Source organism: Uloborus diversus, chromosome 7, assembly GCF_026930045.1.
Source record: "Uloborus diversus isolate 005 chromosome 7, Udiv.v.3.1, whole genome shotgun sequence".
In the NCBI taxonomy this organism is placed as follows: domain Eukaryota; kingdom Metazoa; phylum Arthropoda; class Arachnida; order Araneae; family Uloboridae; genus Uloborus; species Uloborus diversus.
Window position 1 is genome coordinate 105,224,849 of NC_072737.1, and position 23,944 is coordinate 105,248,792.

At 32.1% G+C, this 23,944-nt stretch overlaps 1 protein-coding gene across 1 annotated transcript in view; it reads left to right on the plus strand.

The window, feature by feature from the left end:
• Nucleotides 1-21,838, plus strand: part of LOC129226430 (calbindin-32-like) — a 282,098-nt gene extending 260,260 nt beyond the window's left edge. The window contains exons 9-11 of the mRNA XM_054861032.1: nt 8,529-8,585; nt 10,955-11,026; nt 13,295-21,838. Coding sequence (XP_054717007.1) covers nt 8,529-8,585; nt 10,955-11,026; nt 13,295-13,441 — 276 coding nt within the window. The 3' untranslated portion in view covers nt 13,442-21,838. The remainder of the gene's footprint in view (nt 1-8,528; nt 8,586-10,954; nt 11,027-13,294) is intronic.
• The last annotated feature ends 2,106 nt before the right edge of the window (nt 21,839-23,944 follow it).

Sequence of the window (23,944 nt, forward strand, 5' to 3'; positions counted from 1 at the left end):
TTCGTGACTTTTTTTTTTTTTTTTTTTTTCGTGTTTTGTCACTTTTTGCGAAACTATTTTTTCACGCTGCGAAACTGGAAAATCAGTTCGATAGAATCCTATATTCAAGCAAAAGTAAAATATTATTTTATCTGATTGCAATGCAAAAGTACTTATGAAGGAAATTGTATCCATTTTAATATTGTGCGTGTGCTTCCCGTCTGCTTCAGACAGTCGTAGAGGTAAGGTTTTACTAATTTCTCAGAACCATAGCTGGCACATAACCCCTTGCTTTAGAACAACCCATTTCACTCTGCATCTTTTAATAGGCGTACTCTATTAGGGTTATAGCAATAAATGAGGCATCTAATATTCTTATTTTTAGAGCTAAATATCCTCTAGGACTGCCCCTTAAAAGGATTACATGTTTGATTTTTTTTTCCGATAAATACAACCTCCTTCTTAACTCGCATTTCTGGCCATTGTATACAGGGTATGATTCAAAAGTTTTAAGACTAAACTCAGAACTAGAAATTTATTGGACATTTTAAGTACAGCGGACTAAAATTCTTCAAAATATGATCCTTCAGCATACACACAGGGCTGCCAGCGTGTCTTCCATTGTTCGTAGCCCTTATGGAAGTCCGTGAGCGACATGCGGTCAAGGGTTCTCGTCGAAACCTCCTGGATAGCGTCGATAGAGTCAAATCGCTTTCCTTTTAGGCCTGTCTTGATTAGGGAAAAAGGAAAAAGTCACTTGGGGCCATGTCGGGGTTGTAGGGTGGTTGCGGAAATGTTGTCAGGTTGAACTTGACCAAAGCTTTGTCGGCGGCGCCTTGTCCTGGTGGAGAATTTAATCGCCCTTTATCGCAGGGCGGACGCAGTGACCTCTGATACCCCAAGTGGCGGAGCACTCTAGCGTGCTGCTCCACTTTCGTATCTCCCACTTTTCGACCGAGATCAATGACCCGCACTCACGCACAAGCGATGCGCACTCTCCAGTGTTCCGAAACCAACTGCCGCAGCTTCCGTTCGTTCACCGACACCCCCACTACTTCCCCAGTTCGCCCACGCCAGTCCGCGATCGCTCCCCTTCTCGGAAAAAAATCAATCTTGAAGCTTCTGAATCATACCTTGTATTAACTTTAACGCTCTTGAACAAAACTCGAACTTTCTTTGTTACCTTCCTTATTGACAGTTCATCTACAGTTGGGGCAAAACTAACCTGACAGCATTGGGAAGGCTATGCAGATCCTAACCGCTGCATTACGATGCTGCCAGGTTAGGTTTGCCCGGGATATAGATTTGAAGTATTCTGAGTTGCAAACTGCTGTTTGCATTTTTTTTTTTTTTTTTTTTTTTGTTATTTTATAATGAGGCTTCAACCACTCAAAACATTTTACCTCAAATTCAAAAACTTAAACATAACATGATATGTATTTCTAAGAAACTTCGTAGTCTATCAAGTTTTGACACATAGATAATATATTTCATTTTTTACAATGAAACTTTTTACAATGATTTTTTCTTTTTCTTTTTTTTTTTAAGTTGCTGAGTTAAATTTTTATGCCCCGTGTTTTCCAAAACTCAACAGTCACAATATGACTTTAAATTTTAAAAAACATCATGTCCATTAATTTTAGCTTTTTACTTTTTGTGTCTTTACGCGTGACAAAGCAATTTGCAAACTACACTTTTTTAACTACCCTGTTTTCAATCCGTGTTTTTACTTTTTAATCCGTAACATTTTTACAGTTTATTGAGGGTAGAAAAGAAGAAAAAAATAAGATTCGAATACTTTTTCCTTAATTTTGTCGGAAATATCCTTAGAAAACTTTCCAAAAAGAAACGCATTTATTTCCCCAGGTAACACATTTCGTTTCATAAACGTTTTAAAATGGATTTCATTGTTGTGATAACCGTTTTAAAACGTTTATGAAATGTGTAAAGTTAGATGTGCTACTTGGGTCCCAAAAAAAAGCATAAACGCATCAGAAATTAATTTTCTTCCTAAGAAAATAAATCCGGTGAAGGGCTACGTATCAACCCAATTATTTTACTCTAATTAAGAATGTATTTCATATTGGATGCCTTATTTCTAGAAAATGCGTAGTGAATTTTAAAATAGGATTTGAACTTCTCTGCATGGATCTATCTTTGCATGATTTCATTACAAGTGCGCATAGCTGACTGCATACACTCGTGCACACTAAAAATAGCTAAAGCAATTTTCACTTTTAGCTTTAATAGGTCTACTATAGTATATTTTTTTCTGTAACACTGCTATGCAAAACAACACTTTCATCGTTATACTTAGAAGCACTTTTTTATCTTATTAAGAGTAACAATTTGATATTGAAGAATATGTGTGTTATTTCTACTATGGGTCTCTTCTGGTATAATTTTCCGCAACACTGTCATGTCAATTAACACTTTTGTCAGCATACTTATAAGCACTTTTTGGTCGTATGATTATTAATGAACTGATTTTGAAAAACTCGTTACTAAAATACATAATTTGCCATGCGAATGAATACTTTCTTCGCTGTTTTTTTTTTTTATCATTTTAAAGAATTAATGATATAATATTGGACTATTAAGTGCTCTTTTTATCCTTTCAATAGATCTTTTGATTATATACATTTCTGTAACACTGTCATGCCAATTGACACCTTTGTCAACGTACCTATAAGCACTGTTTTGTCGTGTTATAATTAATGAACTGATTTTGAAAAAATCGTTACTAAAATATAATTTTCCATGCCAATGAATACTTACGTCACTGGTTTTTTTTTTTTTTTTTTATCATATGAGACAATTAATGAATTAATATTGGGCAACTAAGTGCTCTGTTATAACTTTAATAGATCTTTTGTAGCATACTTTTCTGTCACACTGTCATACCAATTAACACTTTCTTGGTCGAAAATTTTTATCGTATTAAACAATTAATAAAAAACATTTTTTAAGAGTTCTCCTATCCCTTTAATAGGTCTTTTGTTGCATACTCTACTATACACTGCCATGACTAATAACACTTTTGTCAGTGTTCTTATAGGCACTTTTTTTTTTTTTTTTTGTATTATATTTAATGAATTAGTTTTGAAAAAATGGGTGTTATAGAGTAATTTGTCTGAAATACTGCCATGCCAATTAACACTTTCGTTGATGCATTTTTTTATCGTATCAAACAATTAATATTGAACATTATTAAGAGTTCTGTTATCTCTTTAATAGGTCTTTTGTAGTATACTTTTCTGTAACATTGCCATGCCAATTAATACGTTTATCAGTGTTCTTATAAGCACTTTTTGTCGTATTACAATTAATTAACTGATTTTGAACTAATTGGTGCTGTCTGAGCACGGATTGCATGGAAAGGCAAACATCCGTTTTACAGATGGAAATGGAGGCATCTATTAGTTTTCAAGGATGTCGGCTTTTGCAGATATATGTTGGTCTCGAATTTAAGCAGAGTCTTATTTAAATAAGCGGAACACGAACATCAAATTTTTACTTTTCCCCCTCATTCACATACGCTCGTCTTAACTGGACGTTTGCCAATTGCATACAGTCCGTGATTAGACAGTAGTAATATTAGCAGTATGTAAGAGTCAAATTCTTTCGTTTAGTATGAGAATTTGTCAGGTTTTGCATTCAATTCTAGACGATTTTGCGGGAGACTGATAAGCTTTTAATATTATCAAAGTTCAGTAAATGAATTAAATACTAGAGGGATTTTTTTTAATCAATTAGTGTAATCATTTTTCTTGTGTCGGATGGAATGCTTACTTATTAAGAACTATGGTAGCTTCATTTTAAAATCATATCTAAATATAAAAAAAGACTTTAAAAAAAACTATAAAAGCACGGATTTCTAAAAACTGTGCAATTAAGGTTCTATTTTAAGTAAAAAATCAACTATAAATTATTCAACATATTCAAATTTATGCGTTTCATACATAGGTTATAATATTAAAAATACGAATATAAGGTTGAAGTAATGGCGAACTTTTGAATTATTGCAAAAATATGATGCATTGTAGTTAATGAAAGAAATTTATCATCAAATATATACAATAAAACATCCGCGTTGTCAAAGATTTGAGTTGTTCCCAATGTTTGAACATTTTCAAAAGTATCTAACATTACATGTAGAGTATCAAAAATTATATAAAAATAAAGAAACACTCTTAACCATTTGGCAACATCATTACATTGATTTGTGCAGATAAGTAAATAAAAATATTGTGATTGTAATAAATAGCGTAGCATACAAATCATTCATTCATACAAAGATTTTCCACTATATTAGTTTGGAGAAATAACAAATTGATCAAAGAATTGAATGTTCATAATTTAAGTCAAACTAATCATTCCCTTAGATGACAATTTTGGACCCAATGAGGATTGATATCAAACCGATGAACTATTAATAAAATCTTTCAATTTAATTGAACTTAAGAAAATTCTTGAAACTCAGTTTCATTAATTAATCCACTATTTTATTTCTACATCTTTTTTTATACATTTATATATTTACTTACTTAGTTATTTTATTTTCATTTTGTTTATTTAACTATTCGTTTAGATATTTTTTGATGCTAATGCATTACAGTGCAGTAATAGTAGTTACAGAACAAAGAAAACTTACTGAGCAGAAGCAGATTTACGCTAAAAAAATCCATAGTACAGTTTGACCACTGATAAGATGGAAAGGCAAATTTCCGGTTTATAGGAGGAAAGGGACGCGTTTATTAGTTTTCAGTGGTGTCAGCTTTTGCAGATGTATGTCAGCCTCTAAATTAAGCATTCTCACATTCAAATAAGCGAAACACCAGCATGAAATTTTTACTTTTCCCTCTCATTCAGATAGACTCGTCTTAACTGGACGTTTGCCAATTCCATACAATCTGCGGTCAAACTGTATTATAGTGTACTTTGTCTGCAACACTGTAATGCCAATTAACATTCTCTTCGCTGTTTTTTTAGTCGGAGTAGAAAGAGAATACAAAACTTTTATCCCTGGATTGAAAACATTTAAGCCTTTACGAAATAGCTACTTAATGTGATGTTTTTAATTATATTACCATAATTAGAAAGCTCAAATCTGTCTTATAAAATGTCACACAAGTCAGAAATCACAGTCCTAACTTGATAACAAAAATCATGGTTAACACGTATCTTTATCGTCTTGTTAACAAGGTAATCAACCTTATTTTTTATCCTTATACTTTGAGCATAAATACAAAGTATTTCAAAATAATAACTGCATAAAATCATAAAACAATACTTTACGTTCATGTTCAACTGCTTACGAAAAGCTTAGCTCTTTGAAAAGTAGAGTTTTTTTTGCTGTTTGTGAAATTCGCTGTAGGCAAAAAAAGAGAGGGGGAGAGAAAACAGATGTGATAGAAATATTCGAAATCTGATAACCTGGAAAAAATATGTTTTCCTTAGCAAAAAGCTAAAACCAACGTCGGTTGAACGATGTTCCGATCAAAAGAGTTTCGGATAAGTGAAGGTTATACTGTTATATGCAATCATTTTTCGCATTTAACAGTTCTTTTCCTATGTTTAATAAACTACATTTTAAAATTATTATCATTGTGCCTGTCAGACATATGAAACAAAAGAAAGAGAATAAAAAGAGAAAAATCAATATGACGCTAAACAGACGGATTTTTTATTTAAAAAATGCAGTAACTTCTTCAGTAATAAAAGAAAATTGAATGAATGGTGAAATTCTAAACTCCCGCTGATTTAAAAAATGTTAAAGAAAAAGTGTTGAGAAATCTAAATTGCATCCTTAGAATGGAAGTAGTACGATTTATTTTCTTTTAACGACCTCGTTAGATCTAAAACAAGTTTGAAGAGGCTGATGTGTAAGATTTAGAGACAACAAATAACGATCATTTGCCATTTTTTACCCCTGTAAGAAAACTTAGCACGTAGTGAAGTCGTTACATTTTAGCTGAAAAGATTTTAACTAAATCGCTGAAAAATAGTGTACAAACCATCTCAGTCACGACGTACATTTTGAAGTCTCTTATATAACGATACTTTATATTTAATTGATAACTTAGCAATAAATAAATTACACAAACATGTGTTAGTTAGAGTAAAATGAAACATGGGGTGAAGGGGGAAAACTTTGTTACTACACTAGTGGTAGTTTTTAAAACTAAACCCCTGCTGAGTAAAGACTAGGTAACATGTAGACAGGGCCGCAGAGAGCCGAGCCCTTGTCAGTTATGTCGCCGGGCCCTTCCCGTCCCCTAAAAAAGAAAAAAAAAGAAGAAAAAAGGGAGAAAGAAGAAAAAAGGGGTTGTGGAGAAAAGAAAATGGGTAAAAGAAGAAAAAAGAAGGAAAAGAAAAGAGAAAAAAGAAGAAAAAAAGGGGGAGATCAAAACTGCTCAAAAGAAAAGAATTAACGCTATTTTAAGTGCCACAACAGTAAATACCAAAAACGTAAATTTTACTTAATCTATACTTTTTCTCTTATTTCTTATTCGGAGTTTTCTCCCTTTTTCTTTCTTCCTTTCTTTTTTTTACTTGTTATTTAGAAGATTAAGTTAAATAAATACCTTTTTGCATAAAAAGTAAAATCAGAAATAACAACGTCAAATAGCACAAATAGTAGATTACTGCAAATTAATCAGTAATCTGTGCAATTTGCCGTTGTTGTTTTTTATTTTACAATTTAGAAGGTTACTAAAAAAACTACAGTAGACCTTCAACTATCCGAACTCCGTCTATCCGAATCGCTGACTATCGAAATCCTTTTCGAATTTCAGAAGAAAAAAAATAGGAAATTTTTTTAAAAAGATTAAACGACGAAGCTAGTGTTGGAGCAGCGCGAGCATTATACGATGATGAGTCACAGCCCCATAGTGCTGTTCTATTATTGGAACTATACAACTCGCAGGCCACTCATGTGGGTTGTTTGTGAATTTTCACATACGTCATCCGATACTTTTTTTAATTTAACACTGTTGAATATGTACAAAGGGGGGGGGGCGTATTAAATAAAATTTAAAAGAAAAACAGCAATTAACCTTCTTTGCCAAATTAACTTTTCCCCTCCTAATGTTGTTGAGTCGCTATTTTATTTTTTTTTTTTATTTTTATTTTTTTTTTATTTATTTTTTTTTTTTGCAGTGCTACTTATGGAAAAAAAAAACTTTTAAAATTCAAACACACGAACATATTATAACTGCCTGGTAAGAGCAATATTTTCTAATTAACACTTCGCACTTGGTTTCTGATCTCAATAATGGTAAAAGAGAAGTTAAAAGCAGTTCGTCTTTCTTTTCAATAGTGTTCATGTATTTCCTGCTCCAAATGATATCACAAAAGATCTCCCCCTAAATATCGTCGCCTCGGGGCAACTGTAGTTTATTTTAGTGCTATTCCTGGGATTAGATGCCTTACTGTTGCTCTGAAGCGTCGATATTATAACTCGGCTTTTGTATAAGGAGTTATATTTCATACTAATGCCGCTGCATTGTTTTAAAAAAAAAAGATTTAGTCTTTTACTTTTCTATCAGAAAAATCAGACAATTAAGGTAAAGTGTGTTAAGCTAATGCTCAAAAAACTGTTCGTTAAGCTGATGTCTTTTAATAAAGCAAATGTTTAAAACATTACTAATTCCCTAAGATAATTTAAAATGCGTTTTTCTTTCTTCTCAAAAAAAAAAAACTAATTCGAAGTTATTTTAGAAAATTCAAAAGATTCAAATTTTTGTTTTATTTCAAGATGTTAGTTTTTGAAGCTAGTTTTTTATGTGTAAGCTATGAGGCACTTTGCCTCAAGTATGAATAATTAAAATCAATTCGGATTCAGATGGCTATTTTATCATTTTCTCATTGAATTCTGGAATGTTAATTAATTGTTTTCCATAATTCTTTTATATCAATTGATTTAATGAAGATTCTTAATACTGAGGTTTACCCTATTTTTCGCCGACATTTAAAATTTGCTCCCTCCTTAAATATATCAAAAGGTAAGGTTGAAACTGGTAAACAGAGGGGAGGAAATTTCGTGTCGACAAAAACTAGGGGACACCAATGCTGAGCTGTAACATCAGCTGAATTGACGATTTTTGTGTTACAGGCAAAACGTCACATCATAACTTAAACTGAACACTTTGTTCTCATTTTGAATAAAATGTTTTGCCTATTCTACTGAATTTATCTATCCAGCATTAATATGAAGTCCACTACACTACCATTTCATCTTATTGGTACAGCAATGACCTAATAAGGTGGCTTCGTTATCGCCAATGAGAACAAAACAGACTACAAAATATTTTAGGGTCACGTCAAAGATTTGTGTTCACGTATGATTCACCCTTCAATTTTTCACCTTCTTCAACAGCATTTTTCAAAGTCATTTCTAATTTCATTTTCGTATCCAATTCTTCCAGTCATTCTTCTCCCTTTCAAATGTAACAGCATAATTCTTGTATCACAAAATATTCGGAAAATCGTACATTTTAAAAAAGTGATGTTCATTTTACTTGCCTAAAGTAATTCATGTTTTTCAGGGTGCAAGCAAATTGACACGTGAAGACATTGAAAGGGTATTTAATCTCTATGACAGGGTAAGTAACTCTATTTTCTTCTTCTCAGCAACAGAATGATATTTTGCAGCGTGGGCTTTTTTTTAATGCTTTAAAAAAGCTACTGTTGTGAATGACTTTTACTATTTTTTAAAATTATTATTATTATTATCGTTACATTGTTTTTGTATAATTATTACAATTTATAACTAAATGCGGTTCAAGTCATTTATATATTCATTTTAAAAAAAAGTCTTGGAAGTGAACTCATTCTCATTTTCCTTATTTCGAGAGATAAAAATTCTTGTAAGCGAATATAAGTAGTATTGTTATTACTAACTATAATTTTGCATTTGTTTTCGTTTATATATATATATATATATATATATATATATATATATATATATATTGCGGTATGTACTGTTCAGTTTCTAAACACAGCTTAATTTCCAACGAAATAAGTGCGGGAGCCATGCAGTGCTGGAAACGTATTTCCAAAGGCAAATGCATTAAACTCCATCTAATGTGTAGCTATCCACAAAAACAAGAAGAAAAGTACAAAAGTTGAGACGCTTTTGGTTTCCGGTGGAAAAATAAGCTTTCTAATTGGTATAATAGAGAGAGGTCAACATGAAACATAAGCATGAGTAATACCAAGCAATATAAATACGAATACATATACTAAAAAATATTTGGACTTTTAACCTTCAAAATTTTTTGACTTTCTGAAAAAAATATATGTTATGTATAATTTAATTCCGAAAAACTTGATACCTTATTTATTACCTTACGCAAAAAACGTTTTGAGTTATCATAAAAATGCGTAACCTTTCCCCATAGAAATTTATTTTAACAGCCGCTGTTTAAGCCGCTTTTTCTCAGGTGCCGGTTTCGCCGGTTTCTCGTTTTGCGTGCGTGTTATCTCAGAAAGTTTTTTATACATTTCCGTAAAACTTTTAATGCATGTTTGTCGGGTTTATTTTTATAATCTGAACCTTTTTTTTTTTTTTTTTTTGAAATTTTATAAGTCGATATTAAAATTTTCCAAAATTTTGGGCGAAAATTTTTTATTTTTTAATAATATCTTTCATTTTTAGTTAAAATTTAGGTTCAGCTCATAAAAATTAACCAGACAAACATGCATGAAAAGTTTAACGGAAATATATAAGAAACTTTCTGAGATATCACGCACCGGCACCTGAAAAAAAGAGGCTTAAACAGCTGCTGTTAACATAAATCTCTATGGGGAAAGTGTCCGCAGTTTTACGGGGGGCAAACAGTGCGCATTTTTGCGGGGGGTAACGATAGCTTGAAAAGTTTTTTGCGTATGGTAACAAATAAGGTATCAAATTATTCAAAATTAAATTATGCATAACATATATTTTTTCCAGAAAGTCGAAAATTTGAAGGTTAAAAGTCCTTAGACCCCTGAATCATATTAGCTCAAAGATACCCTGAATGGATCAGTATCTATTAATTAATTATTTAGTAGTATTCAGTAAAATGACTAAAAGTAAGGTATTATAGTTTTTCTACAGTTTTCAGGCTAACTTTAAGCCACCTCCACGTTAAGCTAAGCCAGGGCTGCCCCTCCCCCCAAGAGCAAGGGTGCACCCCCCCCCCTCAATATCGTGGAGACCCTTCCCCCACAAGGAGAAAAATATCCCTCCAAACAACCCCCCCCCCCCCCGCTCAAAATTTTAATGGCGCAGTCTGCGGCATGACCCTCTATAGTGGGCAACCCTGAGATAAGCTGCTATGGACACATTCTATATACAAATGACGTTTGGAGTTTTTTGACGAGAGATATAATTTATTCAACTAAATTAAATATGAGATCTCATTTTTTTCCTTTCAATGCAAAAATAATTGATCTTAACAACTCTATTTTTCCAAAATATTAACCTACTTTTGAATTAAGATTTTCAACGCCGCTGTTAGAAAAAATCAAAATAAGATTTAAATGCTGACGAAAAGTTAACTTCTCGGTCTTATTCTAATGTCACCTTAACTTTACATATTCCAACGAAATAACACTTTTTAAAGCTCGGGTAAGACGTTTAATTTTGAAACTACAACTCAAGGAGCTCTAAAACACGAGAACTTTAAGGGTCAAAGAACCACATACACTGGCTGCATCAGGCGGTGTACTGTGAAATGAAAGTTACCAGTGCACGGAATGGTACGTTAGAACATTGAAAGTTAGCGCATTGTTATTACATATTAAAGTAGCACGGGTAGAGTATTCAGAATTTTTTACGAAACATAATAATGGTGAACTATTTTAAGAAAAGGGAACTATCCGGTTTGTTTAAAAATAAAAATAGCTCTTCAGATGTTATACTTAGTTTAAAATCAAATACGTTCATGAAATGACTTCTTTTTTTTAATTCAAGAATACTTCTTTTTAGGACTGTAATGGAACTATAGAGAATGAAGAACTGAAAGGTTTTTTGAAAGATCTGTTAGAGCTGGTTAAAAAAGTAAGCTTTATACTTCAAAAAAGTAAGCTTTATATTGACTGTTCAACCACAGATTGTATGGAAGTGGCAAACGCCCAGTTGAGACGAGTCTATCCGAATGAGGGGGGAAAGTAAAGAGTAAGTGTTCCGCTCATTTGAATAAGACTCGGCTCAATTTAGAGGCTGAGATCCATCTGCAAAAGCTGACATTCTTAAAAAGTAATAGATGCATCCATTTCCGCCTGTAAACCGGATATTTGCCTTTCCATACAAATCCGCGGTCAGACAGTATGTGAGAAAGTAATAGTTTCTTAAATAGTAATGAAGACACTTAGTGACTTTTTTTAAAAATTGAACAAACAAATTTGAAATGCAGTTCTTCCATATGCTTATCAATTTTAAGCCTTGACATGTACTATTTTGCTGTGGTACAAAATACGGAACAATTTCCAAACATCTAATCAACATCAAATTTCTGTAATTATTTAAAACAATAATTTCATAGTAGTTCATTTTGTTATACTCAATTAACCAAGTAATTTCTATATTAACATTTCCCTTGCTATTATTATACTACGCTTTTTTTCTCTACCTGTAAATCGTAAATAATTAAATATTATACGCAAAAGAAGAAAAATTTATCTAAATCTAATAATATCTTCTTTTATTATTTTCCTTATCTGCTCAAAGGCAGGGGTTTTCAGAATGAAGATGCACGCCTCCTTACAGGAACGTAGAAGAATTTTAAGGGAGTTAAAAGTATATAAAAAGTAAAACAGAAAAAGTTGTTTCCAGTTATCAGAACAGGCAGCTAGGCCTTACCAGACCTAGTGCGCCCCCAAGAAGGCATGAGTCTTTCATGTGCCATCGTTAAGGCGCTAATGAATGACACAAGTAGTTTTCGACGCCCCGTTTCCACCAGATGGAGGCACCTGGACTCGATTTTAATGCAAAATTGCACTAGGAGTTTAATTTTGCCGAGGGAATTTTAAGCCAAAAGAATACCCAGGGGATCTTTTACATGCCGCATAATCATACGATATGGGCGCTGATGATTTTAAATAGAAAGAAGTAAAACAAATTAATTTGTCAATTTTTCTTGTCATATGTAAATATTAAAAGGTGTACCAACCCTCTCACTAATGTTATAAAAGAACTGGTGTCACACGCTAACCTCACCTAGATCCTAGATTACCTCAAGAAGTATTATTACTCTTGTTCTAATAATTATGTGTTCGAGTAGTAATACGTTCAAAATATAATATGTGTACAGCAACACTGAATTTTGTACATTAAATTATCTAGATTTTTATATAATAACTAGATTTAGCTATCCCAACCAGCGTAAGTTTCCAGTTGCACTACTTAAATTGACCAATTACGGTGCTAGAGTATGAGAGTGGGGCAACTTCAGCAACTTCACCTCAGTGCTCAAAGAGGGATGTAAATCCTAAAAGGTTGAGAACCTCTGCTCAAAGGTACGATTTTTCATACTTAAAACGAGTTGTGAATTGACATGAAAGTGGAAAAGACAGCTTAGTTGAATGGAGTTGTTTCCTTCAGTCAAAAGTACTGCTTTTAGTTGCTAGTACATGTGAGTAAAGAAGCGAATTAAATATTGCGCTCTGTGTTAATGGCAAAAAAGAGCACAAAGTACAAGTCAGGGAACAAACTTCCCAAATGGTGGACGAACACAGCATCTTCTAGTCGTTTTCTTTTTGGAAGCTCAGTGGTTTCGAAAGGCTTAGTCGTTTAATCGTACATGGCTCGATCGTGACTTAGTCGTAGAATAAGTCATACTGAATTTACTGACTTAGCTTCGCGCTTCCACACCGCAGGCCCGGGTTCGATAACTGGATGGGGCACGATCGCTTTCATGCCTTCAGTAGGTCGATAAATTGAGTACCAAGCGTGCTTGGGAACTAAACACTGGGGGTTCCGCGTTCGGCTGACAACCTAAGCGGAATATCTGTGTTACACGCCAGAGCCTTCGGTCACGCTAATTGTGATGGCTTTGACCACCATGGTTTGTTGCGTCACTAAGTTTAGTTTAGTGTAGTTTTTTTTTTTGGGGGGGGGGGGGGGGATGCATAGCGGGAAGTTACTAATGCCAATTCATCAAAGAAAAAGGTTTGAAACTTTTTTTTTAATTTCGAGCTATTCATTATATTCTACGAATTAGACCTAAGTTTTTCCTCAACTCGCGGTACAAGTTTACCAACTCTCATTTTATTCTCTAATTCAAGCTATAAAAAGAAAAACTATGCTAACGACAATTAAATTTTTCAGGACTATGATGCTCAAGATCTTCAAGAATTTCAAGAGGCTATCCTGCGGGGATGCGACTTCAACAAAGATGGCAAGATCAACAAAAAAGAGCTCACCATGATTCTTTTGGCCCTGGCCAAACACTCTCAGGAGGATGAAGTCAAATAAATTAGCCAAGATGTTCGCCAACTTCTCTTCAACAATCATTGCGGTGTGTAAAAGCAAAAGCAGGCTAACTTGACGCTCTCTTTCACTTCATTCGTTCATCACTATATTTTCCTCTCCCTGACCAACTCTAAGAAGACACAAAATGTCTGTATTTCACTACTCGGTATAATATTTCTGTCATAAGACACTCAAAAACCTATCCGTAAAAGATACAAATATTTGGTAAAAAAAGGTTTCAGAAACGCTTTTAAACTTATGGCGTAAATCAAGGAAAAACCTCGAAAACTTTTTCTTTTCTTTTGAAAAGTTTCAAAAACCAAAACTTCCCGAATCCATGCTTTCTCAAGTTCAGCCTTGAAATGAATTTGATAACTTTAGTAACAATTAATTTCATAATGGCTATTATTCGTTTTTTCGTTCAGCAACGATTAAAAAGCATGTCTCACCCATCTCACCCACCCCAAGACAGAACATGTATGATAAAGGCTAATAAAAATTAATGCAGTTCATCGCAGTTGGAATCGAAAATTTTGACGAATAAGCATATTGTAAAAAAAATATCTTATCAAAGTATTAATGCATTTTAAACACGAAAAATTCAGTGGCGCCGGAATTTTTCATTGAAATATCACATAAAAATATTTCAACAATCCAAAAAATAATTCTGTAAGCACAAAACAAAAACAAAACTTTTCATACGTATACAAGCACAATCTCCTATTTCTAAGAAATATATGTTTCTCAAACTACAAGCAAAGCTGTTGCAATGACTAAAAATATGCCATTTTAGAGGGCATCTTGAAGGGTAAACTTTTGTGTCTTCTCATAGTTAGCTACCTTTATCACCGATCAAGAAACTGCTGTAAAGATACAGACAAAAAACATATAGTTGATATTAATTTTAACAGAAAGGTTAAGGCTTAGTAATTCCTGAGATTGTTATTTAAAAGCATTTTTTTTTTCAAAGTATTCTTTGAGTACATCCCTAATACTCTTATTAGAAATTCTTATTAGAACTTATTGGAAACTTGTCTAAACAATTTGTTGATCAACAAATGAATTGTAAATGCATAATAAAAGTAGTTAAGGAGTTAAGAGTTGGGTCGCTTTTGCAAAAAAAATCTATGGCACAAAATGTGTACTTAAATACGTGTATTATTTAAACATTGCGAACCCCGATTTTACGTCAAATTATTGCATGTTTGTTCCGTACTTTATTAATAAACAGTTTTAAACTATGGCTGATTTCACATTCGCACTTTTCGTAGAATACATTTTGTTCTTATTACTATGATTATTGATTGGTAGAATATTATCTCGTTCAATTTCGGGAAAACAGTTGAAAGATGGAGTAAAATAAAATCTATAATAAATGTTTTTGGTGAGTTTTTTCCCTCAAATAGTACTTTGATGAAAAGGTATTTGTTGTCCATTTAGATTTAGCATTTCTCAAAGCATTGAATGTGACGTAAATGCTGTTAAACAGAAGAATTTAGAAGTTGATTGTTTGTGCCTAAATTATTAGGATATGTGCAGATGACGGAATTTCGGGTCGATGCTGAAGTACGGTTGAGATTTAGAACTGTGCAATTCATTTAGCGGTGCTATGACGTCAGTATTGATAACTGATGAGACTTTCGTTTGAGTTTTTTGACGGTGCTCAAATCAACAGATTAATCAAAAAAACTGCAAACCACGGATTCTAGGTTTCTCCCACCAAGCGATCAAGGACATGATTATCTGCACGTACTGGATTCACTAACCTTGTTAAGCAAATGATTTAGCAAAGACTGATGTTCCCATCAATGTTTCCGAGTATACTCCCTGTAATCTATTATACACAATATGTGTATGCGATCATTTACATAATATGTCTAAAAAAATATGGAAGAATACGGCGTGTATGGAGTATACCCTATGGCCATTGATTAGTTTGACTGCGAACCTGTATTTTTAATTCTCCAAAGGAGTACAAAAAAAAAAAAAAAAAAAAGAGCTGTTACTTTTCCTTGTTTCCTTGAAAATCCGCTAATGGAATTGAATAAATAAGCTGGAGCAGTTGATTGGATACATTGAAAATTTGCGTGACTTCTGTATTAAGTAGATCATCCAAATATGTCAATGGTGACAAAATTGATGAGATTAATAGTTGAGCTTATTAATGGCCAAGTATGGAAGCCTGACAACTATTTTATAGCTTTCTTGAAACAAATATTAATAATTATGAATGCGGGGAGTACCGGTTAAACACTTGTGATCAAAGCTTTGAAACTTTTTTTTTTTAATATTTTTTTTTTTCGATTGATCACAGTGAATGATACATTCACTGATTGGTTGAGGATACGTAAGTTATAGAAGTTTTAATTATTTTCATCTTTCAATTTTCCAAAAAAATGTTAAAATTGCTGAATCCTACATTGAATCAACTGCTATCGATTCAATTCTTGGTGCATTGATGTGACATCGAGGTGTCACGTCAATGCACCAAGCTAGCGAATAAAAATATCTAAGTGATAAGTGTAAAAGAAAATCAAATGGCATATTTAAAAGGGAAAAAAACGTATGCACTCGTAACATCTAACCTGTTAAAAGATTCAGAAGTTTAAAAATAAAATCTAAGTGTTCATTAATGTTTTTGAAACTGAAATCAATGAATGTATAATTGAGTACCTTGTTAGTTCAAAGAACGAATCTCACAGGATATTGTCCGTTGAAATGGAAATTAGTTGTTGATATTTTATGCTTTCGGGTGAACTTTTCATTGATTAATATTATTCTATTTCCTTCTGTCGAAAATGTTTACCTCCATCGTGCATATGCAAAATTTGAAAAATCGGGGTTACACTATTTCTATTTATGATTTTTTTTTCTTTTTTTCATATGTGTGTAGGTTAAAATATTCATTGTAGTATGGGAAAAAATATTTTTCATCTTTAATAGACTAGATTCATCATCTAAAAAACTAAAACAAAGCTGAGAATTAATTCGTATTAGCCGAATTCTGATCAAATGGTCATCACAAAAAGCCAAAAAAGAAACTTCTCAAAAAAAACCCTTCAAGAAAAAATCTTTTTTCTGCAAAATTTAAAAAATAATAATAAAATCCTTTATTGGAAAGCAAAAACTATCTCATACTTCATCAGCAAATCCCCGAGAAATGCTCGCAGTTGTAGCTCTTCAAATATTAACTTTTCTTTCGCTATTGAACGTTGCCTTGTGTACTTGATTTATTTCTTTTACTAGAAGAAAGAACGCAGGCTGGAAAATCCAACTGAAGTCACGTTCCGCAGTTAAAATTGACCGAATCCAGGATTTAGCGAAATATTTTCAGACAAAGCGGCCTCGGCCAATTTGTCTTGAAATCGAAGTAAATAATACAGTGGCGATCAAAATTGAGGACACCTTTTTTTTTTGTTGTTAACTTTAAATGCTTTTAAAAGATGTTATGATTCAAAAAATGCAAACTTGTGTAGATCATTTCTTAAAAAAATTAATACTGAGCTCAATTCAGAAAAAAAAACTCAAATATTTACAATACAAAAATATATACAGGCGTCTCTCGTCAAACACGGTACTAGTACAACACGGTTTTGATACCAAATTTGCGATTATCATAACACGATTTCGATATCACACGGTACGAAACTTGAATTCAATACTTCATGGTTTTGATATAACACGAAAGTTATGTTTTGAAAAGATGGAATTTCATTTTTGTTTAATACATTCTCGTAATGCTTGATGATAACTCTAATAAGTTTTTACTTTGTTTTTATGAAACTTGGTTTCGATACAACACAGTACACATCACTTGATTCATATTATTTCTTAGTCTCGTATAACACGGTTTTGATACAACACGATATTTATTGACATGATTTTTACCATGTACATGATTAATTAATGTAAAAAATTGGTTAGAAAATTATTTTTAAAAAGTCTTGTATAACATTGTTTCGATACTACACGGAACGAATTAACCGTGTTATACGAAGGACGCCTGTATATATACGCTCTTTGACAAACTCAATTGTGGATTGGCTCGTAAGATCAAAGTTTTCTGGCCAATTACTGCTCTTGTTATGTATTCAATGTTAAATTGTTATTAAAACGATACGTGCGGGTTTGTATTTTTCGAAACGTAGCATTTTCTGATTATCCCAATTAACCAAAAAAACGAAGTTAGCAAATTTCAGTGGAAATCGAAGCAATTTTTACTTTCGGTGCAAATACATCGATATGACGATGGCCGTAAAGGGGTGCGTTACCCATCATATTTCTTAATTCAAGTTCCCCAGGAATTGAAATTCATTTTTATAGTAATTATTGTTGATGTTGAGCATTATTACGAAAATTGAATATTCCCTACGCAGTTACAAATTCAACGTATCAAAACTTAGCAATTTTGATCAACTATTTTTTCTACTATTTATATTATTTTTCTTCTTTTAAACTACTGCTTTCCTATCTAAACGTTTGCAAGAAATTTTAGAAGATGTCAAATCATATATATCTTTGAAATAATGTTGACTCTATTAGTGAACTCCGGAAATTTGTAAGAAACTTGAATTCAATATCAGAATTTAGTTCTTATGAAAGAAAAACAAAAAATTTATTTTCCGTTATCGACAGACTTTTCATTACTCTTTTCAATATGCATATTGTTGTTGGTATTTCATAAAATGTATAATCATTGAAGCCTTATGACTTCAGTCAACGTTGAATAATCTAAAACGTTGTGTTTTGGATATTAGATGTTTGAATTCTTCAAGTACAATCTATTTATAACAGTTTGTTTTGATAGTTCTGTAAATCTTGAGCATATAAAGAGTTGTTATTCACTTATAAAAAAGTTACTATGAACAAATAAGATGACTCATTTATATTAAGCACAGTTTAGAGTATGCTTAAAATGTTGAAAATGCTGAAAAAGAAAACTTTATAAATGATACATATTTTTATGTGATTTAAAATATTCTATCATATACATCATATTGTAAAGAATTTCAAAGCCTTACAACAGTGACTACCAAATCGCGCTCACTGAAAATCCAAATTTTTGTAAATATATTTTAGGGCTTCCAAATCATTTTATCAAATCATTACAATATATTGCAACATTGCAATGAAGTTCTGGGAAATAGTTTTTTGTTAAAATGTGCAAAGTGAAAATAGGAATTGAATGAAGCAGAAGGAAAATAGCTTTCGCCCACCCGTCAAGTTATTGAGCAGAGATCAGAAAACTAATTAGCCAAAATAAAATATATCAAAACTCACCAGCGCACCCAAAGTTTTTTTCCAAGGAAAGGTTTGGTCCCTGGAGTAACACACATCACATGGTACATCGCATCCCATGGTACATGTATTAACAGACTGGGATTGGCAATATTGCTTAAACCAAAAGTTCTAGGGGTAGATTTAACCCTCAGACCTTTTCTATCCCTGCATTACAGCCAAGGCGTAAAACCTGACACCTTTCAAAAAATTTAATTGATTTTTTCAATCCTTTGAAAGTTTTAATAAAAGCATTACTACGAATAAAAAATAACAAATATCTTTGTGAAACAAATTAATGATTAACAAAACATTGTTTAAAAAAAATCCAAAAAAAAGATACAAAGACAAAAAGATGTGTTTCTGAACAGTAAATGTAACTAACATTCAGTATCCAAAACGAAAGCACACACAGTGAATTGCAATTAAAATGCAAATAGTTTTTGTTTTGATTTTGCTCGAAACTAGTAGGGCTAAGGTTAATAATATACTACCAATTTATACTACTAATTGTACTACTAATTGCTGAAGAAAGCTAAACTGGACTAGTGTCTCTACCACACCTGCTTTCACCACCGAAGTTTCCCCAAGTACAGTACCTAATCAGGCAGAAAAATGATTTTCCATTTTATAACGTGCGTGTCATTTTCCTACTTCTTTCGAAATTATTCGGCTAAAGAAGGTTTCCGTGGAAACCTGGTTGTAAAATTCTGACTTATATGACTTAAATAATACGATTGGTCCGATTTTCGCTTTGCTTCGAAAAGTTTGCTCATTTTTTTTATTCCGTATTATCATTGTATATATATTATTGCTAAAGGCTGTGTTTTTTTCTGTACGCCATAGTTTCCTTAATACTTCATCAAACGTCATAAGTAAGGCTTCATTGCAAATATTTTTTTCATTTCTATCGGTGAAAAAATTTCCAACAATTCACATTTTGGCTGCTTTTCGAAAAACTACACTTAAAAAACGAATTTTTGAATTCCCACCTTCGAACTAGAAATAACAAGCGCTATTGAAAACAAAAGGAAACTTTTTATTGCTTAATTTTAAAAAAAATCACTAAAGTTTTCGTTTTCTCTTGACGTGTATTGAAAAAAATATATTAAGACGAAAGAGAATGAAAACGGGAAATCGAGAGATAGACGCCATGTTACCCATAATCGATCACTTATTAAGAAATATCAAAGACGAGCCAATCGATATGATGCATTTATCATTTAAACTTGGATTTAATTCCGACTTACCGACGCACTGACTATACAGCACGTTCCGCAAAGGTCAGCTATTTAACTATTCACAGCCATTTTATGTGCTTTCGTTTAAAGACATAGTGTACGGATCATTTTTTATTCAATAAGATATTGAGATTTGTCAATGTAAAATTCAGAGATTCCATACTACGTAAATTTTATTTCCTTGCTTCTATGAAAAACGGTTTGGTAGTCACTGTATCAAAGAATATCCATTTATAAGGCCTCATGTGCATGGTCCTATTTCTGGAACTTTCTCTTCTCAGTAAGCGCCCCCAATGCCTTTCCTTTATTGGTCGTGTGATATATAAACGTACATCTTACGAAAGTAGAACGTCATGCATTAACATAATCTAAATAGTTTTAATCGAAACTAATGTTTCCATTCCTTTATCTCCATCTTTTTGGATCAGTAGGTGAAATTAGAAGTGATAGTGCTCTAGCCATTAACTAGAATTCCTTGATAATATAGTCTAGGAATTAATCTAACGAAGTTTGCATTTTCTATGGATAAATAAGGCATCATTTAGCTCAAAAACATATCGATTTAAATCGCATATCGAAAAAAATCGATTGCATATCTATATTTAGGTTCTTAAAAAATAATCCAGTCAGTTTTTGTTAATTTATTTTTATTTTTTATTTATTTATTTATTTTGAAAATGTCTTTTGTGGTACAGTAGAAAATCGATATACCGAGCTAAAAGAAACATTCAAGGAGAAGTTCGTTCTGAAATTAAAAGGCTATAAACTAAGCAAGGGTGCAACAATTTATTCTGGTAAAAATGTAAGTTTTAGGTATTTTGTAGACTAAAGTTCGTGTGAAATCAACAGTTCCAACTGTTTTTCAGCAATTTTAGGGTAAAAAAGAAAAATATATGAAAAAGTTACTTTTTTATTTTTTTTAATTTATCCAGAGCGATAACAGAGAACGTTAGACAGAACTCAATGTGATCGCACGCAAGAATGATATTGATCAATCAAACTTTTTAACTTTCATCAATATTGCTTGATTTCGGTTTAAAAATAGTGAGAAAAAAATGTCTTTTAAAAAATGTTTCGCAAATTAGATATTTCAAAAAAATAATAATAATAATTTTGTGTTCCGAAAAATTCAAACATTAAGTGCTATTAATCATAAACTACTTGTGGAAAAAATTACTCAAAAAGCGTTTGGTGAGATATAATCCTTACATCTTAATATTCAGACTGTACTAATTGATAATAAGAATAAATGAACACTCAGTAAGTTCACCGCTAAACGCAATGTAACGTGTATCTCTTACGAAAAAAATTTTGCTCTTAGTTATTTAAAATGTATTTTTATTAATATTCAGGGAATAGTTAGTTAATTAAATAATGTATCGCAAAATGAACTTGGTAAAAAATCTTTAAACGTTTCTTTCATCATCAAATTGTCTACGGGTCACACCAAATGATGTTTGTTTTAAACAGAACATAAAGTCGATCTATCGAGTTTTTACTGTATCGTATTTTCAGTTTGAGGGTGCATCTTAACCTCCTCTTTGCTTTAAAACAGTTTCAACGTTGTTAATGGCTTTATCTCCTCGGAGAAATGATATATTGTTCAGGTTTCCTCTTTTACAGTAATATCTAGTACGTACGTTAAATAAAATACAAGCTTTCTGGTGAACATCAAAGTGAATGGTTATTGTGTCTCAAAATGATGTTAAGTTTTGCTTGTGAAGTGTTACATATGCTTGTACGCACAAATGGCTGTGTTGATTTCTTGTTATAAAATGTTATTTTACGTTTGTTTCTGCATAAATGTGAAATGAAAATTCTTCCTTACGCTGTAGATCTGTAGTTGAATAAAATCGTATTTTTATTTATTATTAAAAAGTTATTTCTGTGTCAGTGTTGCCTTTTCAGTCGCAAAACTGGAGGAACTCGTTAAGCTGGATTCGCCTGTTTTGAAATGGATGAAGTGTTAATAAATGAGGCAAAAAAATGTATAAAATTTTGTCAAGAACATTGTTACATCTAACTGTGTAAGCAACCCGGAAAACCTTGAAAGCCATAGAGTTTTATTTATTTTTATTTTTTTTCAAGAACTTGAAAATCCTGAAAATTTAGGTAATGTATGCATAAAAATCTGAAAAAACCTTAATTTTTTTTTATTCTGTTCCTTCTAGCCAAGAGCGAAATTACCGTAGTTGGGCGTGTGACATAGGAAGCGTGAGGAAAATAGAAAACGCATGCAGTGATTTGATTTTGTGTGCAAAAAGGTGCAACTGCACTGAAATTTATGGGCTTCAGCATGAAGTGTATAGTGAAAATGCAATATCACGTTAAGCTATCGTGAAATGGTGCAACATGTTTGAGAATGGACGTACAGATATTGATGATGGAAGACCAAGTTTAGGTGGGAAGTTTGCGATCACCCTCCCTAGCCACCTAAATCTTTCACCTCCTAACTTCCATGTTTTTTTTTTTTTTTTTTTTTTTTTGGTTCCATAAAACAAGAACTTTCAAAGCAACGATACCATTCGAATGCCGGAGTGAAAGCTGCAACCCTGCAATGGTTATCGGACATTGGACGGGATTTCTTTGCAGAAGGAATCGATAAACTTGTACCACGTCTCGACGAATGCTTAAATAACGGATATGATTGCGTTAAAAAGTAGATTTTGAATGGAACTTTAGAATAACAATAACGTTATTGTAAAATTTCAATTTTTTTTTTTCTTGAACAATGCAACTAACTTTCTGACTGGCCCTCTTAGAATAACGGTTTGATCACTCATCATCACTTTCAATTTTTTTTAGTTACAAATATCATTAATGGATGCATTGTACAGTCCCACTATAATGCATTTGTTTTTCTTCCTACATACTGTACGCAGTACTGGTTTATTTTATGTCTTTATTTCCCATTGATCATTGATTTAGTGCATCATAGCAGTAAACGGGGTTTTTATGCACTTTTATTATACTTGGCCTAATTGTCACGAGAAAATCTGAGGCCTGCTTTTGCTAATATCTCAGCAACTGGATCACTTAGGGATTTCGGGATTTCATAAAATGATTTGCTTAATCTTAAGGTACAACTTAACGCTGAAAAATTTAAATTCTAAAGTAAAATTATTATTTCGCTTAAGATGAAAAACAGTAAAAAATTTCCCCATTTAATGCTTAAATATCAAACCCATTGTTACAAATTTTGTTGCCTTGCAACAGTAATGTTAATGGTAATCATAATGAAAATTTTGAATCAAGGCTTCTCTGAACTAAGCATAAAAGGTGTTCACTGTCATTAATCGATAACGGGGCTAAGTATCCACCACCACACTAAATGCTTTATCACAAGTAACTTGTATGTTTTGAACCATAAATTAGTTTAGGAAACCTTTAATACTTAAATGGTTTTAATTAAATTAGCAAACAAATAAATCATAGAGAGGAACAAGGATTAATTTTTAGTACCAACTGCTTAAAGTTTTAGACATGTATATAGGTTTCGTTTTTTAGCACGGAGCATTTATAGGAAAAATTGAGGTTTCATGATGGTAACAGAATTCTATTTCTAAAATACATTTGCACTAAAATGAATAAAATAACAGAATTTTTTTTAAAAAAATACTAAGCACTTTTAATAGCGCACTCAAAAAGACAAAATAACTTTTCTGTTTTCGAAAGGACAATTTAAGTATTCCTGTGGTTTTCAAAAATTCCAAGAATGACACCACAAACGAAGAAAAGTGCGGTTCTAATCATTTTACACCAAACTTTCCCAATAAGAAAAATATACATGTTTCAATACTCAAAGTTATGATTGAAAGCTAGATAATGATAAGAGAGAAATTCTCTTCATTACTTGAGCCGCATTTTTCTTCGTTTGTGGTGTCATTTTCTTGGAATTTTTGAAAACTACAGGCGGACTTATATCGTCCTTTCTGACCCAGAAAAGTTATTTTGTCCTTTTGAATGCGCTATTAAAAGAATTAGTATT